We start from the raw sequence: 15,430 nt of genomic DNA, 5'->3' as shown, positions 1-15,430 counted from the left end.
AAGGTTTCGACGTCTTTCCGGTGCACAACGATCGCTGGCTCGACCTTCTCAAGATGGCGGCGGCGACGCGACAAAAGTCGACAGGAAGCGGCGGCCGCCTGGCGCCTGCGCAATGGCACTTTGGCTTCCCCTGTAAAGATGTCTGAGCAGGCGGGGAGGGAGCGGAGCGGAGGACCCCGAACCAACAGGCAGAGCCCGCGACTGCGAGCCTTTCAAAGAGTCCAGGTAAGCGGAGGCGGCGCAGCGGAGCCGCCCCCGACGCGACCCGCGGGCATTGGAAGCCGCGGGCTTTGAAAGCGGCCGCTCGGAGGGCTCGCGCGCCCACCGGCTCGAGCGGGGAGGACCAGAAAGCGCGCGCGGGACGAGCGGCGCTGTGGCAGGGGTGTGTCCGCCATCTTGTCTGAGAACTGGCGCCGAAAACGGCGGCGGCAACGGAGGCGCCGCTGGCCCTGGCGGCTCGTTGGCTCTGTATGGCGGAAAGCCTAGCCAAAGGCGGCCGCTCGGCGAGCTCGAAGCCGAGAAAAGGCGCGAGCTCCTGTCCTCCGTCCCTCCAGTCTGTCCGTCCGTCTGGCCGCCCGCTAGCTAGCTCTCTCGCTCTTTGCCGCTTTGCCTCTCTTTTCCCTCCTTCTTCTCCGCCTCCGTGTTTTTTTCGCGAGCGGCGCGGTGCGCATGCGTGTCACCATGGCGCTCATTTCTGTGGCCCGAAGAGGAAAATAAAAATTGGAGGAAAGAAAAAGCGATGCAAACGTCGGAACCGAGCCGAGAAAAAGTCGAAGCCTTCTGTCGTTGGCTTTGCTTTCTCGCTAATGTAGGACATTTTCCACGGTGTGTTGACGACTACCGTGGTGTCGAAAAGAAACGCTCATATTGGAATATAAGAAATAATAATATAAGAAAAGTGAGACACACAATCCCCGAGATTTTCCAATAAAAACAGCGTGGATTAGTTTCCAAAAAATACCGCAACAAAACAATGCTCTGCTCCAAAAATGGGACCTAGGCAGGTAGCCTTTGATTGGTGGGATGTTTAGGTATGAAAAGGGAGGGAAAGGGAGGAATAAGGGATCTGGATGTTATGTTTGTGAATCAAAATGATAAAATCTGTTGTAGGATGGATGTCCCAAATGGATGGGACGTCTTGCAATGCCAGAGCATGAGTAAATATCAAGTCAAATGTGTCCTTCATTTGCCTAAGATGAAATCAACGAGTTTATCATATTTGAGGCCGGAGAGTGGCAATGAAAAAGCCTTTGATCGTTCTCTGTCAGTCTTCCCGCTTGACACGGATTGGCCATCATCCCAGGAGTTTCTGCCGTACGGGAAAGCCTCATAGAATAAAAAATTATGAATTGGGCTCGTCTTCGCGCCGCTCTTCTTGGCTACCGGTGCGCCCGCCGACCACCATGTCCGCGGCCCTTAAAGTCTCCCGACCTTTTGCTCAGGTGGCCGGTGCCGGCAGCGTGGGAGATGTCCAGTGAGAGCCAGGCCCAGGCGTCGCCCAAGGGGGAGGCGGCGCGCTCTTCGGTGGCCTCGCGGGGACCGCCCCTCTCGCCGCCCGCCGCCAAAGCGCCCGAACTGACAGGTGAGGCGTGGACCCGGTCCCGTCCGGCCCGGCTCACCAGCCCCGCCTCCCGCCCCTCGCAGACGAGCTGATCCAGGGAGGCTGGTCCAAGTGCTGGTCCCGACGGGAGAACCGGCCCTACTACTTTAACAGGTTCACCAACCAGAGTCTGTGGGAAGTGCCCGTCTTGGGCCAGCACGACGTCATCGTGAGTGCCCAATTTGCCCGTCTCTATCCGCGTGCAAAGATCGCAACGTGTTTTTTTTTTAGTATGGCGAGGATACACCTTATTTGGAACCTTGATCAAATGAATGACGACGAAAGACTCGGGGTAGCCGTTGAAATGGAGATGTTTACTTTGGTCTTGTTTCGTCCGCCGGCGCAGTCGGATCCTCTGGGCCTGAACGCCGCGCCGGCGGAGGGAGCCGACGCTAACCTGGGCAACGGGCAGAGGAAGAGGCGGAGCTCCGAGGAGCAGGCCAACAGCCTGAAACGCGCCAAGGTGAGCCACGGCGAGGAGCCACGGCGAGCCACCAACCGTCGTCTCGCCTTTGGCCCCGTGGAGACCCACAGCGTCCCCTTTCAGGCCGAACCCAGCACGCCCATCTCGCCCGGCGCCCCCGGCGCCAAACCTTGGAGCGACGACAAACAAGGGGCCGCCCCGGCGCAGGCCGCGCCCGCCCCCGCTCCCTACAGGCCGGCCGTGTAAGTCGCTCGCGGCCGCCGCCGCGCACTTCCGGCCGGACGGCGGCATTGACCCGGCGCGCCCTCCCTCCCGCGACCCTAGCGTCTACTGGGACCTGGAGGTCCAGACCAACGCGGTGATCCGGGAGCGGCTCCCCGCCGAGCAGCTGCCCCCGCACCCCGAGATCGAGCTGCAGCGAGCCCAGCTGGTGACCAAACTCAGGCAGCACTACCACGAACTCTGCCACCAGCGAGAAGGTGAGTGGCCCGGGTGGCTGCCGATCCCTCCCTGAACCAGCCGGCCCGTCCTCCCCCCCGGCAGGCATCGACCCGCCCCGCGAGTCCTTCAATCGCTGGCTGCTGGAGAGGAAAGTGACGGACCGAGGGCGGGACCCCGTGCTGCCCAGCGAGTGTCGGCCCGTCATCTCACCGTCCATGTTCAGAGAGGTGATGAACGACATCCCCATCAGGTACGGCCTTGGGACCTTTGACCTTCGGCACCACCTTCGGCTTGATCTCTTGCGCGCCGCCCCGTCAGGTTGTCTCGCATCAAATACAAGGAGGACGCCCGCAAGCTCCTCTTCAAATACGCCGAAGCGGCCAAGAAAATGATGGACTCCAGGTGAGGGGAAGGGGGGGCGGGGCTCACGCCGACCGGGCTTCCGGCGCCTTCTAAGGCCCGGGCCGCCCGCCTCCAGGAACGCCAGTCCGGAGAGCAGGAAGGTGGTCAAGTGGAACGCCGAGGACACCATGAGCTGGTTGCGCAGGGACCACTCGGCCAGCAAGGAGGACTACATGGTAGCGCGCCTTCCCATTGGGGCGGGGCCCAAATAGGTGGCCGGGCGGGGCTAAAATAAGTGGCCGGGCGGGGCTATAATAAGTGGCCGGGCGGGGCTAAAATAAGTGGCCGGGCGGGGCTAAAATAAGTGGCCGGGCCGGGCCCGACGCCTCTGCTTCAGGACCGCCTGGAGCACCTCCGTCAGCAGTGCGGGCCTCACGTGACGGCCGTGGCCAAGGACTCGGTGGAGGGCATCTGCTCCAAGATCTACCAGCTGTCGTGCGAGTACAGCCGACGCCTCCGCCACACGCACTTGGGCCTGTTGCAGGACCCGCCCTCCGCCGGTACGTGGGTGGCGGTGGCGGCGGCGGCCGAAGCCAAAGCCCGGACTCCCCGACAGACGTGTTTTGTTTCCCGCCTTCAGAGACGCCGACGGCGGCGGCGGCGCAGGAGGACGAGGCGGGGACGACGACGGCGGCCGAGACGACGGCAGAGTCGTCCCCGAACCCATCGCGGCTGGTGTACTGCTACCCGTTGCGCCTGGCGCGGAGCTCGCCGCCGCTACCGCGGGTGGAGCTTCACTTCGAGAACGACGTGGCCTGCCTGCGCTTCCGAGGGGAGATGGTCAAAGTCAACAGGGGACACTTCAGCAAGCTGGTCCTTCATTTCCCTTCCATTTTTCCATTTTGCTTTTATGAAATAGTTCCAAAAAAGGAGGAAAAGCCTCAAAAAGTCCAAAATATCCACGCAATGTTCTATGGCAGAAAATCGGCTAGTTTGACGTGGACTGACCTTTTTGTGTCTCTCTTTTCATTTCAGGAGCTGCTCTACAGGTACGGCTGCATCGACGACTCTCGCTTCGACAAGTTCCTGTCCAGGGTCTGGTGCCTGCTCAAGCGATACCAGGTGAGGATGGCAAAGGCACGACCTGTCCGGCGGCACGACCTGTCCCCACCTCCACTCCACCTGACCCCACCCCACCCCACCCGCCCGCAGGTCATGTTCGGCGGGACGGCCAACGAGGGAGCGGGCCTGCAGGGGGCGCTGCCGGTGGCCGTCTTCGAGGCCCTGAATCGCCACTTTGGCGTTTCCTTCGAGTGTTTCGCCTCGCCGCTCAACTGCTACTTCAAGCAGTTCTGCTCCGCCTTCCCCGACACCGACTGCTACTTTGGCTCGCGAGGGTGAGACGCCGCCCGTGGGCTCCCGCCCGCCCCTCGCCGGAGACTAACCGGCAAATGGCGGCGGCGGGCCGCGCCAGGCCCTTCCTGTCTTTCCGTCCCGTCAGCGGCTCCTTCGAAGCCAACCCGCCCTTCTGCGAAGAGCTGATGGACGCCATGGTGGCGCACTTTGAGGTGACTGTCTCGACCAGACGGCGGTGGCGGCGGCGGCGGGCTGTCGATGGCGCTGTTTTTCACGCTGTGTAATTTGGCAGGACCTCCTGGAGCAGTCGAGCGAGCCGCTGTCCTTCGTGGTCTTTGTGCCCGAGTGGCGGGAGCCGGTGACGCCGGCGTTGGCCCGCATGGAGGCCAGTCGCTTCCTGCGCCACCAGATGAGCGTGCCGGCCTACGAGCACGAGTACCGCTCGGGGAGTCAGCACCTTTGCAAAAGGTGAGCTGTGGCCATTGGTCGCTTTCACTTCCTCTTCTGACGTGTCTGGGCCCACCCATGAGCGTCGTTGTCGTCTAATCTCCCTTCCCCCCTTTGGACAGGGAAGAGATGTACTACCGGGCGGTCCACGGCACCACGGTGCTTTTCCTGCAGAACGCGGCCGGCTGGGCCAAGTGGGCGCCCACGCCGGAACGGCTGTCCGAACTGGCGGCGTCCTACCGACCCTCGCGCGCGCCTCAACCGCCGGCCTCCCCGGGCCCCGCCCAGCCGCCGGCCGACGCCCCCTCCGAGGCCACCGTCCGCGAGGACGGCGCGCGGGACAAGACCAAGGAGCGGCCGTAGGCCCCCGTCGCCCCCTCGGACCGGCCGCGGCCCCCGTGTACATAGTGTACAGTTCGGCTGGCGGCCTTTCTATTCGCCGTCCCACTCGCCACTCTGGTTTGTCGGAAACTCAACCAAAGTGTGGTCGGGATGTACGTCGGCCACGGACTTGTGGGTTTACGTCTCGGCCGGAAGAAAAACCGGGATAGGAAGTCGACCAGTGGCCGGCTTTTTTATGGACCTCTTCGACTGCCTGAATTTACACTGAGCAAATATACCTTCAAAAAAGAAACATGGGCTATGTACATGAATATTATGGGGAAAAAAAGATGTACAAAATGGAAAAAATACATTGGAAATTGGAAAAGTTAAACATGTAAACTTTATAAGATGAACGTTTTTGAAATGATAAAAAGTAGGTTAAATTCTTGCATACATCCTCTCAAAAAATATTTTTTGATTTCATGTCACGTGAACTTTTGGACATCATACTTTATGTATATTTGCTAAATGTAAATTCAGGTGGAAATCGTTTTCTGATTGGACATCTGAGTAAAAAGCCATCGTTTCCACTTGAAAAGAAAAGTAAGCGACTTGTGACTTGGTTGGAATTTCAATGCATTGTGGCCCCTACCAACATGGCCGCCCCGGCGGGGTTCCACCAAACAAAAGGCTCTTCATGTTTTTGCCCTCGGTTCAATTGAGCTGATCGCTCCATCCCTTTGACATCTGTCTCCGTCCATGGAAGTGAATGAATTAAGAAGAAGAAAAAAAGGTCCACGTTGTCAATGTCATCCATCACCTTTGCTGAACTTGACCCGGCGGCGACTTGAATCGACATGATTATCTTGCATCTTTTTGATGACTCACTTTTTTCGAAGAATTGGTCCCTTTCACTTTTGGATGACCGAGCTTTTCCCGCTCGCATCAAATGGATCAGTCCAATTGGAAAGGGGGAGGGGGGTGTTGCGTTTTCGGGAGCTATATAGAGCTGGGCACCCGGACGATTTGGAAATGTTGAATCCCGTCATCCTTCGACCAAATAGCGCTCGCCCGCGTCGTCAATACGAATATACGCAACATCCCAGCGGACTGGACAGGACAAAGTGCAGAAAAGGCCGTCCAATTCCCAGTAAAGTAAGCCCTTCTATCCTTTCCCTGTCCGACTTGTCCTCCATTTATACACTGCTGGCGATGACCTCCCAAAGGAGTGCCAAAACACAATTCATTTTGTTTATAAAATATTAAATATAAAAAAATACATTCAATAAAAAAATAAATCAATGACCAATGTAGAATAAATAGGGATTCGTCTTTTTTACGCACGTCAAAAGCGCATGCGCAGTTTGCAGGTAAATACGTACTTCCTTTCATCGTGGAAAGATCATCTCGAGTGTACATTGGACGCAATTTATTTAGGCTACGCGACCTGTTTGTGTTCTGTCCTTGGCCCGTTTTCCTTACCAACGTCCCGCTCGACCCTACGCTGCTTTCTTTCCTTTAGACCTGACTTCCGTTTATCTGCTGTTAGCCTAGCCTATCCCTTCCTCTGTTTATCTCCCGTTAGCCTAGCCTAGCCCTTCCTCTGTTTATCTGCTGTTAACCTAGCCTTAGCTCGGCGATGGAAGACAAACAAAGTATGACTCTGACGCGGCCCCGACCGGACGGAACCCAACAGCAGCAGCAGCAGCAGCAGCCGCATGTAAGAGTGATAAGTAAATAGTCGCCGGAAAGAAAACAATAAAGCAATGTACTTTGTCTGTTTGTCTCAGAATCCCTGGAACTTGATGATCAAACACAGACAGGTTCAGAGGAGGGGGCGACGCTCACACGTCACCGTCAGGTACCGACACCGTCAGCAACATGAATATACGACTCTCGGATGGAGAGGCGCGCACACACACACACACACACACACACACACACACCATCACACCCGGAATTGAGAAAGCATTTGCTCCACTTTCAATTGCCGGCCAAATAATTATGAAGAGGAGTTCAGTTATGATTCATGAATTTTGTGCGCGTGAAGTTACACGGACCCCCGAGTGTCCATGGACCTGCTGAGGGCCGTCCTGCAGCCCGGCTTCAACGACGACATCATGGCCGTCTTCAGCAAATATCGCAAGGTACGCGGCCCCCGTTTTCGACCGGCCCCCGTTTCCCACCGACACCCGCCTCCACGCTCTGCCCGCAGTTCTTTGAGAAGGCGGCGCACAACGTGAAGGAGAACGTGGGAGAGGACGTACGCACGGATCACCTCATCAAGGAAGCGTGCAGGAACGTTCTGGAACACGTGAGTACCCCGGCCGGGGCCCCCTCGTCGGGCTCATCCGGAGAGACCCGGGTCGGGGCGGCTCCTCTCTTTGACCGCCCGCGATTTGGTCCTCTCACTCTGACCGCAGGCCAAAATGCTGTTTCTCGACGGCGAGGAACAAAAGTCCGGCGCCGAGGCCACGGTCAAGGTAACGACGGAGCCGCGGCCCGCCGCTCGTGGTGATGATTGTTTTTTTTTTTTTTTTTGGCTCCACGCTCAGCGCTGTCGAGCTCCCGAAGAGAGGACCAGTCCCGTCCCCAAAAAGGTACGTGGGTGGGGGGGATGCGCCGTCACGTCTTCCTCCGCCGCCTGACGTGGGCTTGTTGTGTCAGAGGAAGAAGAACCGCGTGGCGGCAGGCGATCGACCTTTCAACTTCTCCACCCAGTGAGTGTGTGCGCGGGCCACGTGGCGGCTGCCCCCCCCCCCCCCCCCCCCCCCGTGACTTTTTCCCCCGTCTTTTCAGCGTCAAGGTCAAGTGCGAAGCCGTCAAGCGAGAGGGACCCAAGGTCAGCTGGCTACGTGCCCTTTCGGTCTCATTCGACTCAATGTTTCAAAGTCTCCCCGGGGCATAGATGTGTGTGCGTGCATGCTTGTGTGTTTGCTTGGTGTTTTTCAAAAATGACGTGTGCCACGTATAACACCGGTTGTGCACCGTCGTGAAAGGATCCCGACGCCGCATGTTTATGTGGCAAAGATTTGACTGAATCCCTCTGTTCCCCACGGCTGCAGTGGGAGCCGTCCAGACTGAGCGAAGGCACCACCTTTGTCCTGGGCTCCAGAGCCAACAAGTCAGTCCATTTGGGCTCCGCGCAAATGTTTCTAGAGTCAAAAGCCCATTTTTGCCGCTCTTTCTTTTCTGCGCCAGGGCGCTCGGGATGGGCGGGACCAGAGGACGCATCTACATCAAACACGCCGACCTATTTAAGGTAATACGATGACGGCGAGTGCGGGCAAACGGTCGGTCGCCGAGTGCGGGCTCTAATCGGAAGCAACGCCCCGGCTCCGTCTCCGTTCAGTACGCTGCCGACACCAAGGACAAGCAGTGGCTGGCCGAGCGTCACCACATGAGGGCGACGGGCGGCAAGATGGTGAGCCACGGGTCCGACCGCTCGTTAACGGCGCCCCGCTGACGGGTCTGCTCCGCCAGGCCTACCTGCTGATCGAGGAGGACGTCCAGGATCTGGCGCGCGGCGACGATTACAAGTGAGTTCAGAACGCCGTGGGTCCGCAATCACGCACTGACAGCCCCCCTCCCGCCACGCTGGCGCGCAGGGGCTGCCCAGACGTCAAGCTGGACGAGATGAAGCCCTTTTCGGTGCCGGCGTGGATGGTGGAGAAGATGCGGCAAGCCATGGAGGCGCAGCGGGACTCGGAAGTCATGCCCCACCGGCTCTCCTAAGACCGGTCGCCCCATCTTGGGGAAAGTAGACTCCAAACCCCCACCCAAAGTTGTACAAATAGTGGCTTTTGAAAGCCAAGCCGTCCCCCGAGTGATCTGAAAAAGCGGAACGATTTCTAAAGGCGAGGGGAAATTGTCTTTCTCCTCCCACCACCTCCAACCAAATTGATGCCAATTGTGGCGTTTTTGGCCGCAGAAGAGCACAGCCCTCTTTTTCCAAAACGGGACGAAAGGCAAAGGTGCCGATATCTGACTCAGAGGCTCCAAAGTTATGAGTATACCAATGGGAAACTTGCTTTTATTTGACATTATGGCTCCAAAGTTGCACAGATAGAAAAGACACTTTGATTTGACACACACGCACGCGGGTAAGATCTATTGACGCCGCCGGAAGGGACCCCCCCCCCCCATCACTCGATGCCTTCTTGTTTGTCTTTGATGGCCACCCGGAAGCGCTCCTCCAATAGGGACAGCTCGCTGATCAGGTCGGTGATGGCGTTGGTGAAGGCTTCCTGTGTCCATGAGGAGAAAAAATGACTGTTTGAATCAATCAATAATAATAATAATAATTAAAAAAAAACAAGTCTTTCTATTCGTTTTCTTTTTGGTCCACTATATTTACTTTCGGGGAAAAAAAAGCCTTAGTACTACCTGAGGACTGTAGTCCGGCGTGGTCTGCACCCGGATGACGATTTTGTGCTCGAGGGGATGCGGAACCTTGTATCCGGCAAAGAGGACCTGCGGGTCTTTCAACAGCTGCCTGCGCCACAAAACAAGGAGCTCAAGCACCACCGGCATCGTCTTTACATATTCTGTTCTGATTTACTGTAGAAACCAGCTGCTAGCTCCTCTCTCGCTCTTACGCTCGTATGATGTTGCCCAGCGTGTGGTCCTCCTTGTTGAGAGTAAAGAGACACGAGTTGGGTACTTTGGTGTCCTTGGTGATGGTAATCTTCTTCTCGCCCTCGAACAACAAGAACGACTCGAAAGCGGGCGGCGCGTTCATATTGGCGCCGGATGGCTTTACCTTCGAGTTTACCTTCGGCTTTAGCTTCTCCTCGTCGAGACTTTTGTCTTTTTGTTTGGAATTTGGAACTAGGTCGCCGGGGGCTCAAGAACGACTACCGGCCCCTCGATGTCGCATGTACAGCGAGCGTGAGATGTGAAAAGTCCAAGTGAGTGGCGTTAACCGAGGGCGGCCATCTTAAAACAGAAGGACGCTAAGATGGCTGACAAACGATGACGGTCGTCTCCCATCTCTGCGGCGGATGTATAGCGTCACCCAGCGGATCGGAACAGTTACCCGCGATTGGCCAGCGCCGGGACATTTGTATTTGAAAGTCGAGCGCCGATTGGCCGTGTCCCCTCCTCCGCCCCCTCGTCCGTTTAAGACGCGCCGATTGGCTGAGCGCGGCGCAGCACTTCCTAATCGGTTTAAACTGCAAGCGAGCGGTACTCGCTTCGTCTCGCCTGAACTTCAGTGGCAGCAATCTTCTCGACTTTTCAACCAGCGTTGTTTGCTTTTTTTAGGCAAATTCAGCGGCAGACGCCGAGGTGAGTTCACATGCCTACTAAACTAGTGCTCATTAGCTTCTCTTGATACCAAAAGTGCTAAAAAACAACAAGGTTTTGGCTTCTATTCACCCATTTGCCGAGAAAAGCGTCTGTCATTGAAATGGTGGGGCTTCCTTGTTCATGGTAAACCTTAGCCATGTCGATTCCTTTCGATATAGTCAGAGACCATCGGTCGGCCCGGCGCGATGACTTTACACATCTTTTTTTTTTAAACATTTTTATTGTGTCACTGCTATACGAGTCGCATGAATAAGAGTGTGAACTTTGGATTCGTGTAAGGATTTTGTCCCGCATAGATGCCAGCTAAACAAAAAACATCAACGTAACACCGTGGCTTTGTTAACAAGAGATAGTAAATGTAAGACGTTTGCTGTCAAGCGACTCGCTGCTTCGACCAAACGAAGCCGTAGAATTGTTAACAATCTCGACACGGAAATGGATCCAAACGTATCAATACTCTGCTTGTCTCTTGAGGTCACGTCATCAATATTTACATTTTATTCTTGCCTCTTCCTTGTCCACTCCTTGCTTGTTTTGCCAGACGTCCAATTCATTTGGACTGCGAATGAAGAGGGACTGGATTGGGTTGGGGGGCAAAATGAGACATTAGAGACATCCAATTTTGGACCACATCTCACGTGCTTTCAATTTCAAAAGTGCGTTGGCCGTCCAATCGGCCTACTGTGCATGTTTTTGGAATGTGAGAGGAAACCGGAGTACCCGGAGGAAAGCCACACAGGCTTGCAAACTGGCCACTGACGGATTACTTGCATTAATCGATTAAATTTATTTTCTGGGAAGGAGCATTTGCAGATCGTCTGTGGCCCGCCCGGCATCATCCCGTGCCCTCCCCCGTCCCCCACCATGGCCTCGCAGAATTTGGACCCTGCCGCCTCGGCCAGCGTCGTCGACAAGGCCGGCGAGGCGGGCGGCCACCCGGCCAAGGGATCCGTCACCAAACGGTGAGTAGCGTGGACGCTTCCTTCCTTCCTTGGATGGGCCCGTCTGTCGTCTTTGGCGTTCAAATCCTATTTCTTCGTCTGTTTCTGTGCAGTCTCCAGCAGGAGCTGATGTCGCTCATGGTGAGTCAGTGCAGTGCGGCCTCCGCATCACACGAGGGAGCTGCAGACCCTGCGTGTCGGTCGAAACAGGCGGGAGGGACACCGTACTTTTACGACACTGACCAAAAATACCTATTCCATTTAAAAACCCGATGATTTTTTACAATTATTTTTGGAAAACTAAAGTGATTTTTCAATATTTTATTCTTTTTAGTCGAAACCTTTTATTTAAAAAAAAACACATTGCTATACTCCAACGCTTGGTTCTAATTGTGTGCGGCAGATGGCGGGCGACAAGGGAATCTCCGCCTTCCCCGAATCGGACAACCTCTTCAAGTGGATCGGCACCATCGACGGCGCCCGGGGCACGGTAGGCGGGGGCCAGAAAAATGGAGCGCTGGGTAAACGCGGACGTTTGACAGTTTTGCTCCATGGCGAGCGACGCAGGCGTACGAGGGTCTGAGGTACAAGCTGTCGCTGGAGTTCCCGGGGGGCTACCCCTACCAGGCGCCACGCGTGCGCTTCGTCACGCCGTGCTTCCACCCCAACGTGGACGAGCGGGGCTTCATCTGCCTGGACATCCTCAAGGACAAGTGGTCGGCGCTGCTGGACGTGCGCGCCGTCCTCCTGTCCCTCCAGAGCTTGCTGGGAGGTGTGTCCCACCGCCGCCGTTGTAGGACGACGGCGACCCCTAACCCTCGCCACCGCCTGTTTTTTTCCCCCCGCCTCCAGAACCCAACAACGAGAGTCCGCTGAACGGGACGGCTGCCGCGCTCTGGCCCGACCAGGAAGGTAGCATATTTCTTTTCCTCCGACGGACCGCGCTAGGCAACGGGAGGGTGGGCAGCGGCTCACGGCCAATGTTTTTATCCATCGCCAAACCCAAGGTGGCGCTATGGGGAGGCCCAAACGGGCACGGCGCTATGGCCGTGAAAATGTTAGCCAGCACCAATGGTATTTGTGGTGGCTTCTAACGGCCGCTTTTGTCTTTCCAGCCTACAAAGCGCACCTGCACTCAACATTCCACGAGTGAAGCCACGGGTGGCACTTTTTCTCCTTTTCATTTATTTTTATTCCACGTGTGACTTTGTACAGTATTTTTGTGTTTGTTTGCCATTCTCTGAGAAATAAACGGGTGTAAAGCACCATGGCCATTTAACACTGGGAATGTCCGTCCATTTTTTCACCATGGATGGATGACATTCCTATCCATGTGGTGAAGTGAGCACGAAAGTCCTTTCCCATGTCGTTCATCGGAGTAGAAAAAAAGAACGGGGCTCTCTTCATGTATTGGACTTCTCGCGAGACAAGCTGTCGAGCGCCGGCCTATCAGGAGATGAGATTTGACGCGTCACGGCGAAGCGACGAGACCTCACCTCGCAGCAATGTCATTGGTTGCAGGAAACGGGCTACTCAGATAGGATTGGCTGCTTTATCATTGTTACCAGGCATGACGCCATGATCTGTGTTTTCGTTCAAATTCAAAAATAGTACCGTCATTACTTCTATCCATACACTCAAGACGGAGCAACAACATTAAGGAGAAGGCATCTGATATGAAAGTTGCCGGTTTATTTGTCAAATTCATCATTCAAAACGACTTGACCGGTCATATTGATTCTCTCTTTGGTGGCTGATCGCGCGATACTACGGTAAATCGTAAAGCACATTTCATTTGACGAACTCCAACCGGGATGCGAAAGTTACTCCCAAATCCCCCCTTCCGTATATAGTCCGTAGTATACGTCTGAACATTCTCTGATAGTGTGTCAAGGCAGGAAAGTGTGAAGGAAGACCAATAAGAAGGGCTGAAGTGGCCCAACTTAAGCCAGTCACCGCCGAAGGCGAACTTCAAATAGTGGCGACATAATCATTTAGACGGCCGCTCGGCTAGCGGCTAACGGCTAACGGCTAAGGGCTTACGGCTAGCACAAGCTCCCCGCTGCGACGTTCACTGGCACAAGCCGGACGGAGGCATGCAGGCCGAGTTCCGGGCGCCCCGGCGCCGGTGCCGGCTGCGCGAGGAGTACGTGGCGCCGCTCCCCGTGCCGAGCACGAGCTCCCCAGCGAGGGACAACGTGTCTAACCCGAGCAGGAGGAGCCGTTTCCGGGCGGACATCGTCAACGGGCACGTCCTGGTCACCCAGCCCGACCACATCAGCGACATCTACGAGCAGGTGGGCAAACCGTGCGCCCGCCAGTGGGGGAATGAGCTGCTCGACGTCAAACAACACTCGTCCACACGTCCCTTTTGTTTTGTCAGGGCTATTTCGGGAAAGGCGTCCTGTCTCGAGCGAGACCCGAGTACGACGTCTTTGATCGTTGGCAGGGTGAGTCGACTCGACTCGGGAGAGCCTCGGCATCCCTTCCGTGACTTCATAATCATCTCCTCTCCCAGGTCACCGGGGCTTCCGCGTTCCCGTCGTCACGAGTGCCAGGTGAGCGGGCGCCGGCCGCCCGGCCGGCTTCGGGGGCCTCTTTCGCAAAGCCGCCCGTGACTTTGGGAGTGGGAAAGTCCAAAAGCCCTTCGGGGTAAATCCGACCTTTCTGGCTGGGGCCCCGCCGCAGGTACGAGGAGCTGCTCGGGTGGGCCGAGTCGGCGCTCCTGGCTCGGGGCTCGCCTCCGGAGGCCGTCGGACAAATTCTGGCGGGCCTGCGACGGCCCGTGGCCGAGGACGACTGGAGACGGGACAACGGGGCCGAGGACCGGGGACGGAACCGCGTCCCTCCCGACCCGAGCCGCGACGGTGACCCCGAAGACGCGGAGCGCTCCGACTGCTCCTGGGAAAGCTCCGATGACGAATTCCCCGCTTTAGTCCCGGGTCCCGGCTTGGTCCTGGTGGCGCCCGACGGCGGTCAGGTGGGTGGGCGCTCTGCTTTTGGAAGGGCTTTTGGGCAAAGGTGGCTAGCCCCGGGGCACGCTTGCAGGCGGAGGCGGGGGAGCTGCGACGGAATCCTCTGCGGACCACGGAATGTCTCCAACTGTGCCCGGAGGAGGTCGGTCGCCACGGCTTCTCTCAAGGCCCTCCGCCGCCACCGCCCTCCGACCCGCTGGGTAACGTGTCTTTGCCGGCAGGCTTTCTTCCTGGTCTACGCCCTGGGCTGCCTTTCCGTCCACCTGCGACAGGTAATCGGCCCGCCTTTTTGAAGGCCTTCCGGTGGGTCGGAGGTGACGCGCGTCCCCGGCCGGAGCCAACGTCTCTGGTCCGTCCATCTGTGGGCAGGAGCCGCTGTCGGTGGCGCGGCTGTGGAGGCACTTTGTGTCGCTGCGCCCCGACTTTGTCAGCTCTTACGCGGCCTACCAGCACTTACGCGCCCGGGGATGGGTCCCCAAAGGGGGCAGCGGCGCCAAGTACGGCGTGGACATGGGTGAGAAAAGCCACGTCCGGCCGGCTAGCCCGGCCCGGCACGCTGTAATCTCTGCCCGTCTGCGACTCAGTCTTGTACAGAAAAGGACCGCCGTTCTATCACTCCAGGTGGGCCCGGCCGACCGCTCCATTTGACTCCGAGGGAGAAGGGGGAATCCACTCCAGTCAAATGAGGCTTTTCCCTTTCTTCCCCCCTCAGTTATTCGGTGGTGGTGGAAAAGGTGGACGAGCGTTTTGAGGGTTCTGCGCTACGGCCCTTCTCCTGGCGTTCTCTGGCCGCTCTGAGCCGAATCACAGCCGCCGTGTCAAAGGTGACCGCCGCTGCCGCCGCCCCCGCCGCTCGTCCGGAAAGGCGAGACCGACCGAGCGACGTTCCATCTCGCCAGGAGCTCCTCTTGTGTTACGTGGTGCGTCCGGCCGACTTGACGGACGCCCAACTGGACTCGCCGGAGTGTCTTAGCCGACTGAAGGTTCAGGTGAGCGCGCCGGCAAAAACCCCCGGCACACGCCCCAGCCTCACGTCCTTTAACCCACCCACCCACCCACCCGCTTCGTGGGTAGGAGGTGCTGGTCGGCCGGTGGGTGTCCTCCAAAGAACGGGCCGATCAGCAGGACATTTGAGGCGCGTCGCCGCCGGATTGAAACGTGGCGCTCTTCCGCCGACGGCTGGACAATTGAATGAGTGTGCACAAAGTTTGGAATAAAAGTCACAATGTAGGTATATTTTCATTTGTTCTGGGTATTTTTTGTTGCTCTT

At 57.1% G+C, this 15,430-nt stretch overlaps 5 protein-coding genes across 14 annotated transcripts; 4 read left to right on the top strand and 1 right to left on the bottom strand.

Annotated features, from left to right (window-relative positions):
• Window positions 1–56: 56 nt before the first annotated feature.
• Window positions 57–5,270, top strand: pcif1 (phosphorylated CTD interacting factor 1). Of its 7 annotated transcripts, XM_077726492.1 has the most exons (16): window positions 58–225; window positions 1,443–1,582; window positions 1,645–1,769; window positions 1,947–2,063; window positions 2,127–2,266; window positions 2,349–2,503; window positions 2,568–2,715; window positions 2,784–2,867; window positions 2,944–3,043; window positions 3,205–3,367; window positions 3,448–3,680; window positions 3,843–3,929; window positions 4,020–4,204; window positions 4,282–4,375; window positions 4,456–4,631; window positions 4,733–5,270. In XM_077726492.1, exons 2-16 carry the CDS (start codon window positions 1,468–1,470, stop codon window positions 4,971–4,973), a joined length of 2,163 nt encoding a protein of 720 aa, XP_077582618.1. In that variant the 5' UTR covers window positions 58–225; window positions 1,443–1,467; the 3' UTR covers window positions 4,974–5,270. The 7 variants fall into 7 exon arrangements, with proteins under 7 accessions (XP_077582612.1, XP_077582618.1, XP_077582615.1 ...); XM_077726489.1 differs by having other exon boundaries at window positions 2,148–2,266; window positions 3,448–3,929; XM_077726488.1 differs by having other exon boundaries at window positions 3,448–3,929.
• Window positions 5,271–5,401: 131 nt separating this feature from the next.
• LOC144203169 (deoxynucleotidyltransferase terminal-interacting protein 1-like) lies at window positions 5,402–9,256 on the top strand. Of its 4 annotated transcripts, none has more exons than XM_077726501.1 (13): window positions 5,402–6,089; window positions 6,725–6,795; window positions 6,985–7,081; window positions 7,150–7,248; window positions 7,358–7,417; window positions 7,490–7,534; window positions 7,602–7,654; window positions 7,734–7,776; window positions 8,000–8,058; window positions 8,136–8,196; window positions 8,287–8,358; window positions 8,418–8,473; window positions 8,543–9,255. In XM_077726501.1, the coding sequence occupies exons 1-13, from the start codon at window positions 5,814–5,816 to the stop codon at window positions 8,667–8,669; spliced, it is 1,119 nt and encodes a 372-aa protein (XP_077582627.1). In that variant the 5' UTR covers window positions 5,402–5,813; the 3' UTR covers window positions 8,670–9,255. The 4 variants fall into 4 exon arrangements, with proteins under 4 accessions (XP_077582627.1, XP_077582630.1, XP_077582626.1 ...); XM_077726504.1 differs by adding an exon at window positions 6,561–6,654 and having other exon boundaries at window positions 7,358–7,534; XM_077726500.1 differs by having other exon boundaries at window positions 7,358–7,534; window positions 8,543–9,256.
• On the bottom strand, window positions 8,939–9,925 carry polr2j (RNA polymerase II subunit J). Its single transcript, XM_077726525.1, has 3 exons — window positions 9,533–9,925; window positions 9,321–9,429; window positions 8,939–9,181 (listed from the first exon to the last, which is right to left on the bottom strand). Exons 1-3 carry the CDS (start codon window positions 9,673–9,675, stop codon window positions 9,080–9,082), a joined length of 354 nt encoding a protein of 117 aa, XP_077582651.1. The 5' UTR covers window positions 9,676–9,925; the 3' UTR covers window positions 8,939–9,079.
• On the top strand, window positions 9,537–12,464 carry LOC144203178 (ubiquitin-conjugating enzyme E2 C-like). Its single transcript, XM_077726524.1, has 7 exons — window positions 9,537–10,223; window positions 11,046–11,206; window positions 11,299–11,326; window positions 11,589–11,675; window positions 11,753–11,957; window positions 12,038–12,097; window positions 12,301–12,464. The coding sequence occupies exons 2-7, from the start codon at window positions 11,109–11,111 to the stop codon at window positions 12,336–12,338; spliced, it is 516 nt and encodes a 171-aa protein (XP_077582650.1). The 5' UTR covers window positions 9,537–10,223; window positions 11,046–11,108; the 3' UTR covers window positions 12,339–12,464.
• Window positions 12,465–12,733: 269 nt separating this feature from the next.
• On the top strand, window positions 12,734–15,396 carry tsen2 (TSEN2 tRNA splicing endonuclease subunit). Its single transcript, XM_077726386.1, has 11 exons — window positions 12,734–13,482; window positions 13,569–13,635; window positions 13,704–13,743; window positions 13,874–14,165; window positions 14,234–14,302; window positions 14,382–14,432; window positions 14,530–14,674; window positions 14,745–14,781; window positions 14,873–14,984; window positions 15,060–15,149; window positions 15,235–15,396. Exons 1-11 carry the CDS (start codon window positions 13,282–13,284, stop codon window positions 15,292–15,294), a joined length of 1,164 nt encoding a protein of 387 aa, XP_077582512.1. The 5' UTR covers window positions 12,734–13,281; the 3' UTR covers window positions 15,295–15,396.
• The last annotated feature ends 34 nt before the right edge of the window (window positions 15,397–15,430 follow it).

Source organism: Stigmatopora nigra, chromosome 10, assembly GCF_051989575.1.
Source record: "Stigmatopora nigra isolate UIUO_SnigA chromosome 10, RoL_Snig_1.1, whole genome shotgun sequence".
Lineage (NCBI taxonomy): Eukaryota > Metazoa > Chordata > Actinopteri > Syngnathiformes > Syngnathidae > Stigmatopora > Stigmatopora nigra.
Note: the sequence above shows the minus strand (reverse complement) of the source record. Positions and strands in the feature narration are given on the sequence as shown.

What these genes read in the sequence shown, in the direction of transcription:
- pcif1 (XM_077726486.1), top strand. Translation starts at nt 1,468, where the DNA reads ATGTCCAGTGAGAGCCAGGCCCAGGCGTCGCCCAAGGGGGAGGCGGCG. An exon ending in TGGGCCAGCACGACGTCATC is followed by an intron (nt 1,770 to 1,946) that starts GTGAGTGCCCAA and finishes CCGCCGGCGCAG; the next exon opens with TCGGATCCTCTGGGCCTGAA. An exon ending in ACTCTGCCACCAGCGAGAAG is followed by an intron (nt 2,504 to 2,567) that starts GTGAGTGGCCCG and finishes CCCCCCCGGCAG; the next exon opens with GCATCGACCCGCCCCGCGAG.
- LOC144203169 (XM_077726500.1), top strand. Translation starts at nt 5,814, where the DNA reads ATGACTCACTTTTTTCGAAGAATTGGTCCCTTTCACTTTTGGATGACC. An exon ending in GCCGTCCAATTCCCAGTAAA is followed by an intron (nt 6,090 to 6,724) that starts GTAAGCCCTTCT and finishes TGTTTGTCTCAG; the next exon opens with AATCCCTGGAACTTGATGAT. An exon ending in TCTTCAGCAAATATCGCAAG is followed by an intron (nt 7,082 to 7,149) that starts GTACGCGGCCCC and finishes CTCTGCCCGCAG; the next exon opens with TTCTTTGAGAAGGCGGCGCA.
- polr2j (XM_077726525.1), bottom strand. Translation starts at nt 9,675, where the DNA reads ATGAACGCGCCGCCCGCTTTCGAGTCGTTCTTGTTGTTCGAGGGCGAG. An exon ending in CTGGGCAACATCATACGAGC is followed by an intron (nt 9,430 to 9,532) that starts GTAAGAGCGAGA and finishes TTTGTGGCGCAG; the next exon opens with GCAGCTGTTGAAAGACCCGC. An exon ending in CGCCGGACTACAGTCCTCAG is followed by an intron (nt 9,182 to 9,320) that starts GTAGTACTAAGG and finishes TCATGGACACAG; the next exon opens with GAAGCCTTCACCAACGCCAT.
- LOC144203178 (XM_077726524.1), top strand. Translation starts at nt 11,109, where the DNA reads ATGGCCTCGCAGAATTTGGACCCTGCCGCCTCGGCCAGCGTCGTCGAC. An exon ending in AGGAGCTGATGTCGCTCATG is followed by an intron (nt 11,327 to 11,588) that starts GTGAGTCAGTGC and finishes TGTGTGCGGCAG; the next exon opens with ATGGCGGGCGACAAGGGAAT. An exon ending in GCTCTGGCCCGACCAGGAAG is followed by an intron (nt 12,098 to 12,300) that starts GTAGCATATTTC and finishes TTGTCTTTCCAG; the next exon opens with CCTACAAAGCGCACCTGCAC.
- tsen2 (XM_077726386.1), top strand. Translation starts at nt 13,282, where the DNA reads ATGCAGGCCGAGTTCCGGGCGCCCCGGCGCCGGTGCCGGCTGCGCGAG. An exon ending in TTTCCGTCCACCTGCGACAG is followed by an intron (nt 14,433 to 14,529) that starts GTAATCGGCCCG and finishes ATCTGTGGGCAG; the next exon opens with GAGCCGCTGTCGGTGGCGCG. An exon ending in CCGCCGTTCTATCACTCCAG is followed by an intron (nt 14,782 to 14,872) that starts GTGGGCCCGGCC and finishes TTCCCCCCTCAG; the next exon opens with TTATTCGGTGGTGGTGGAAA.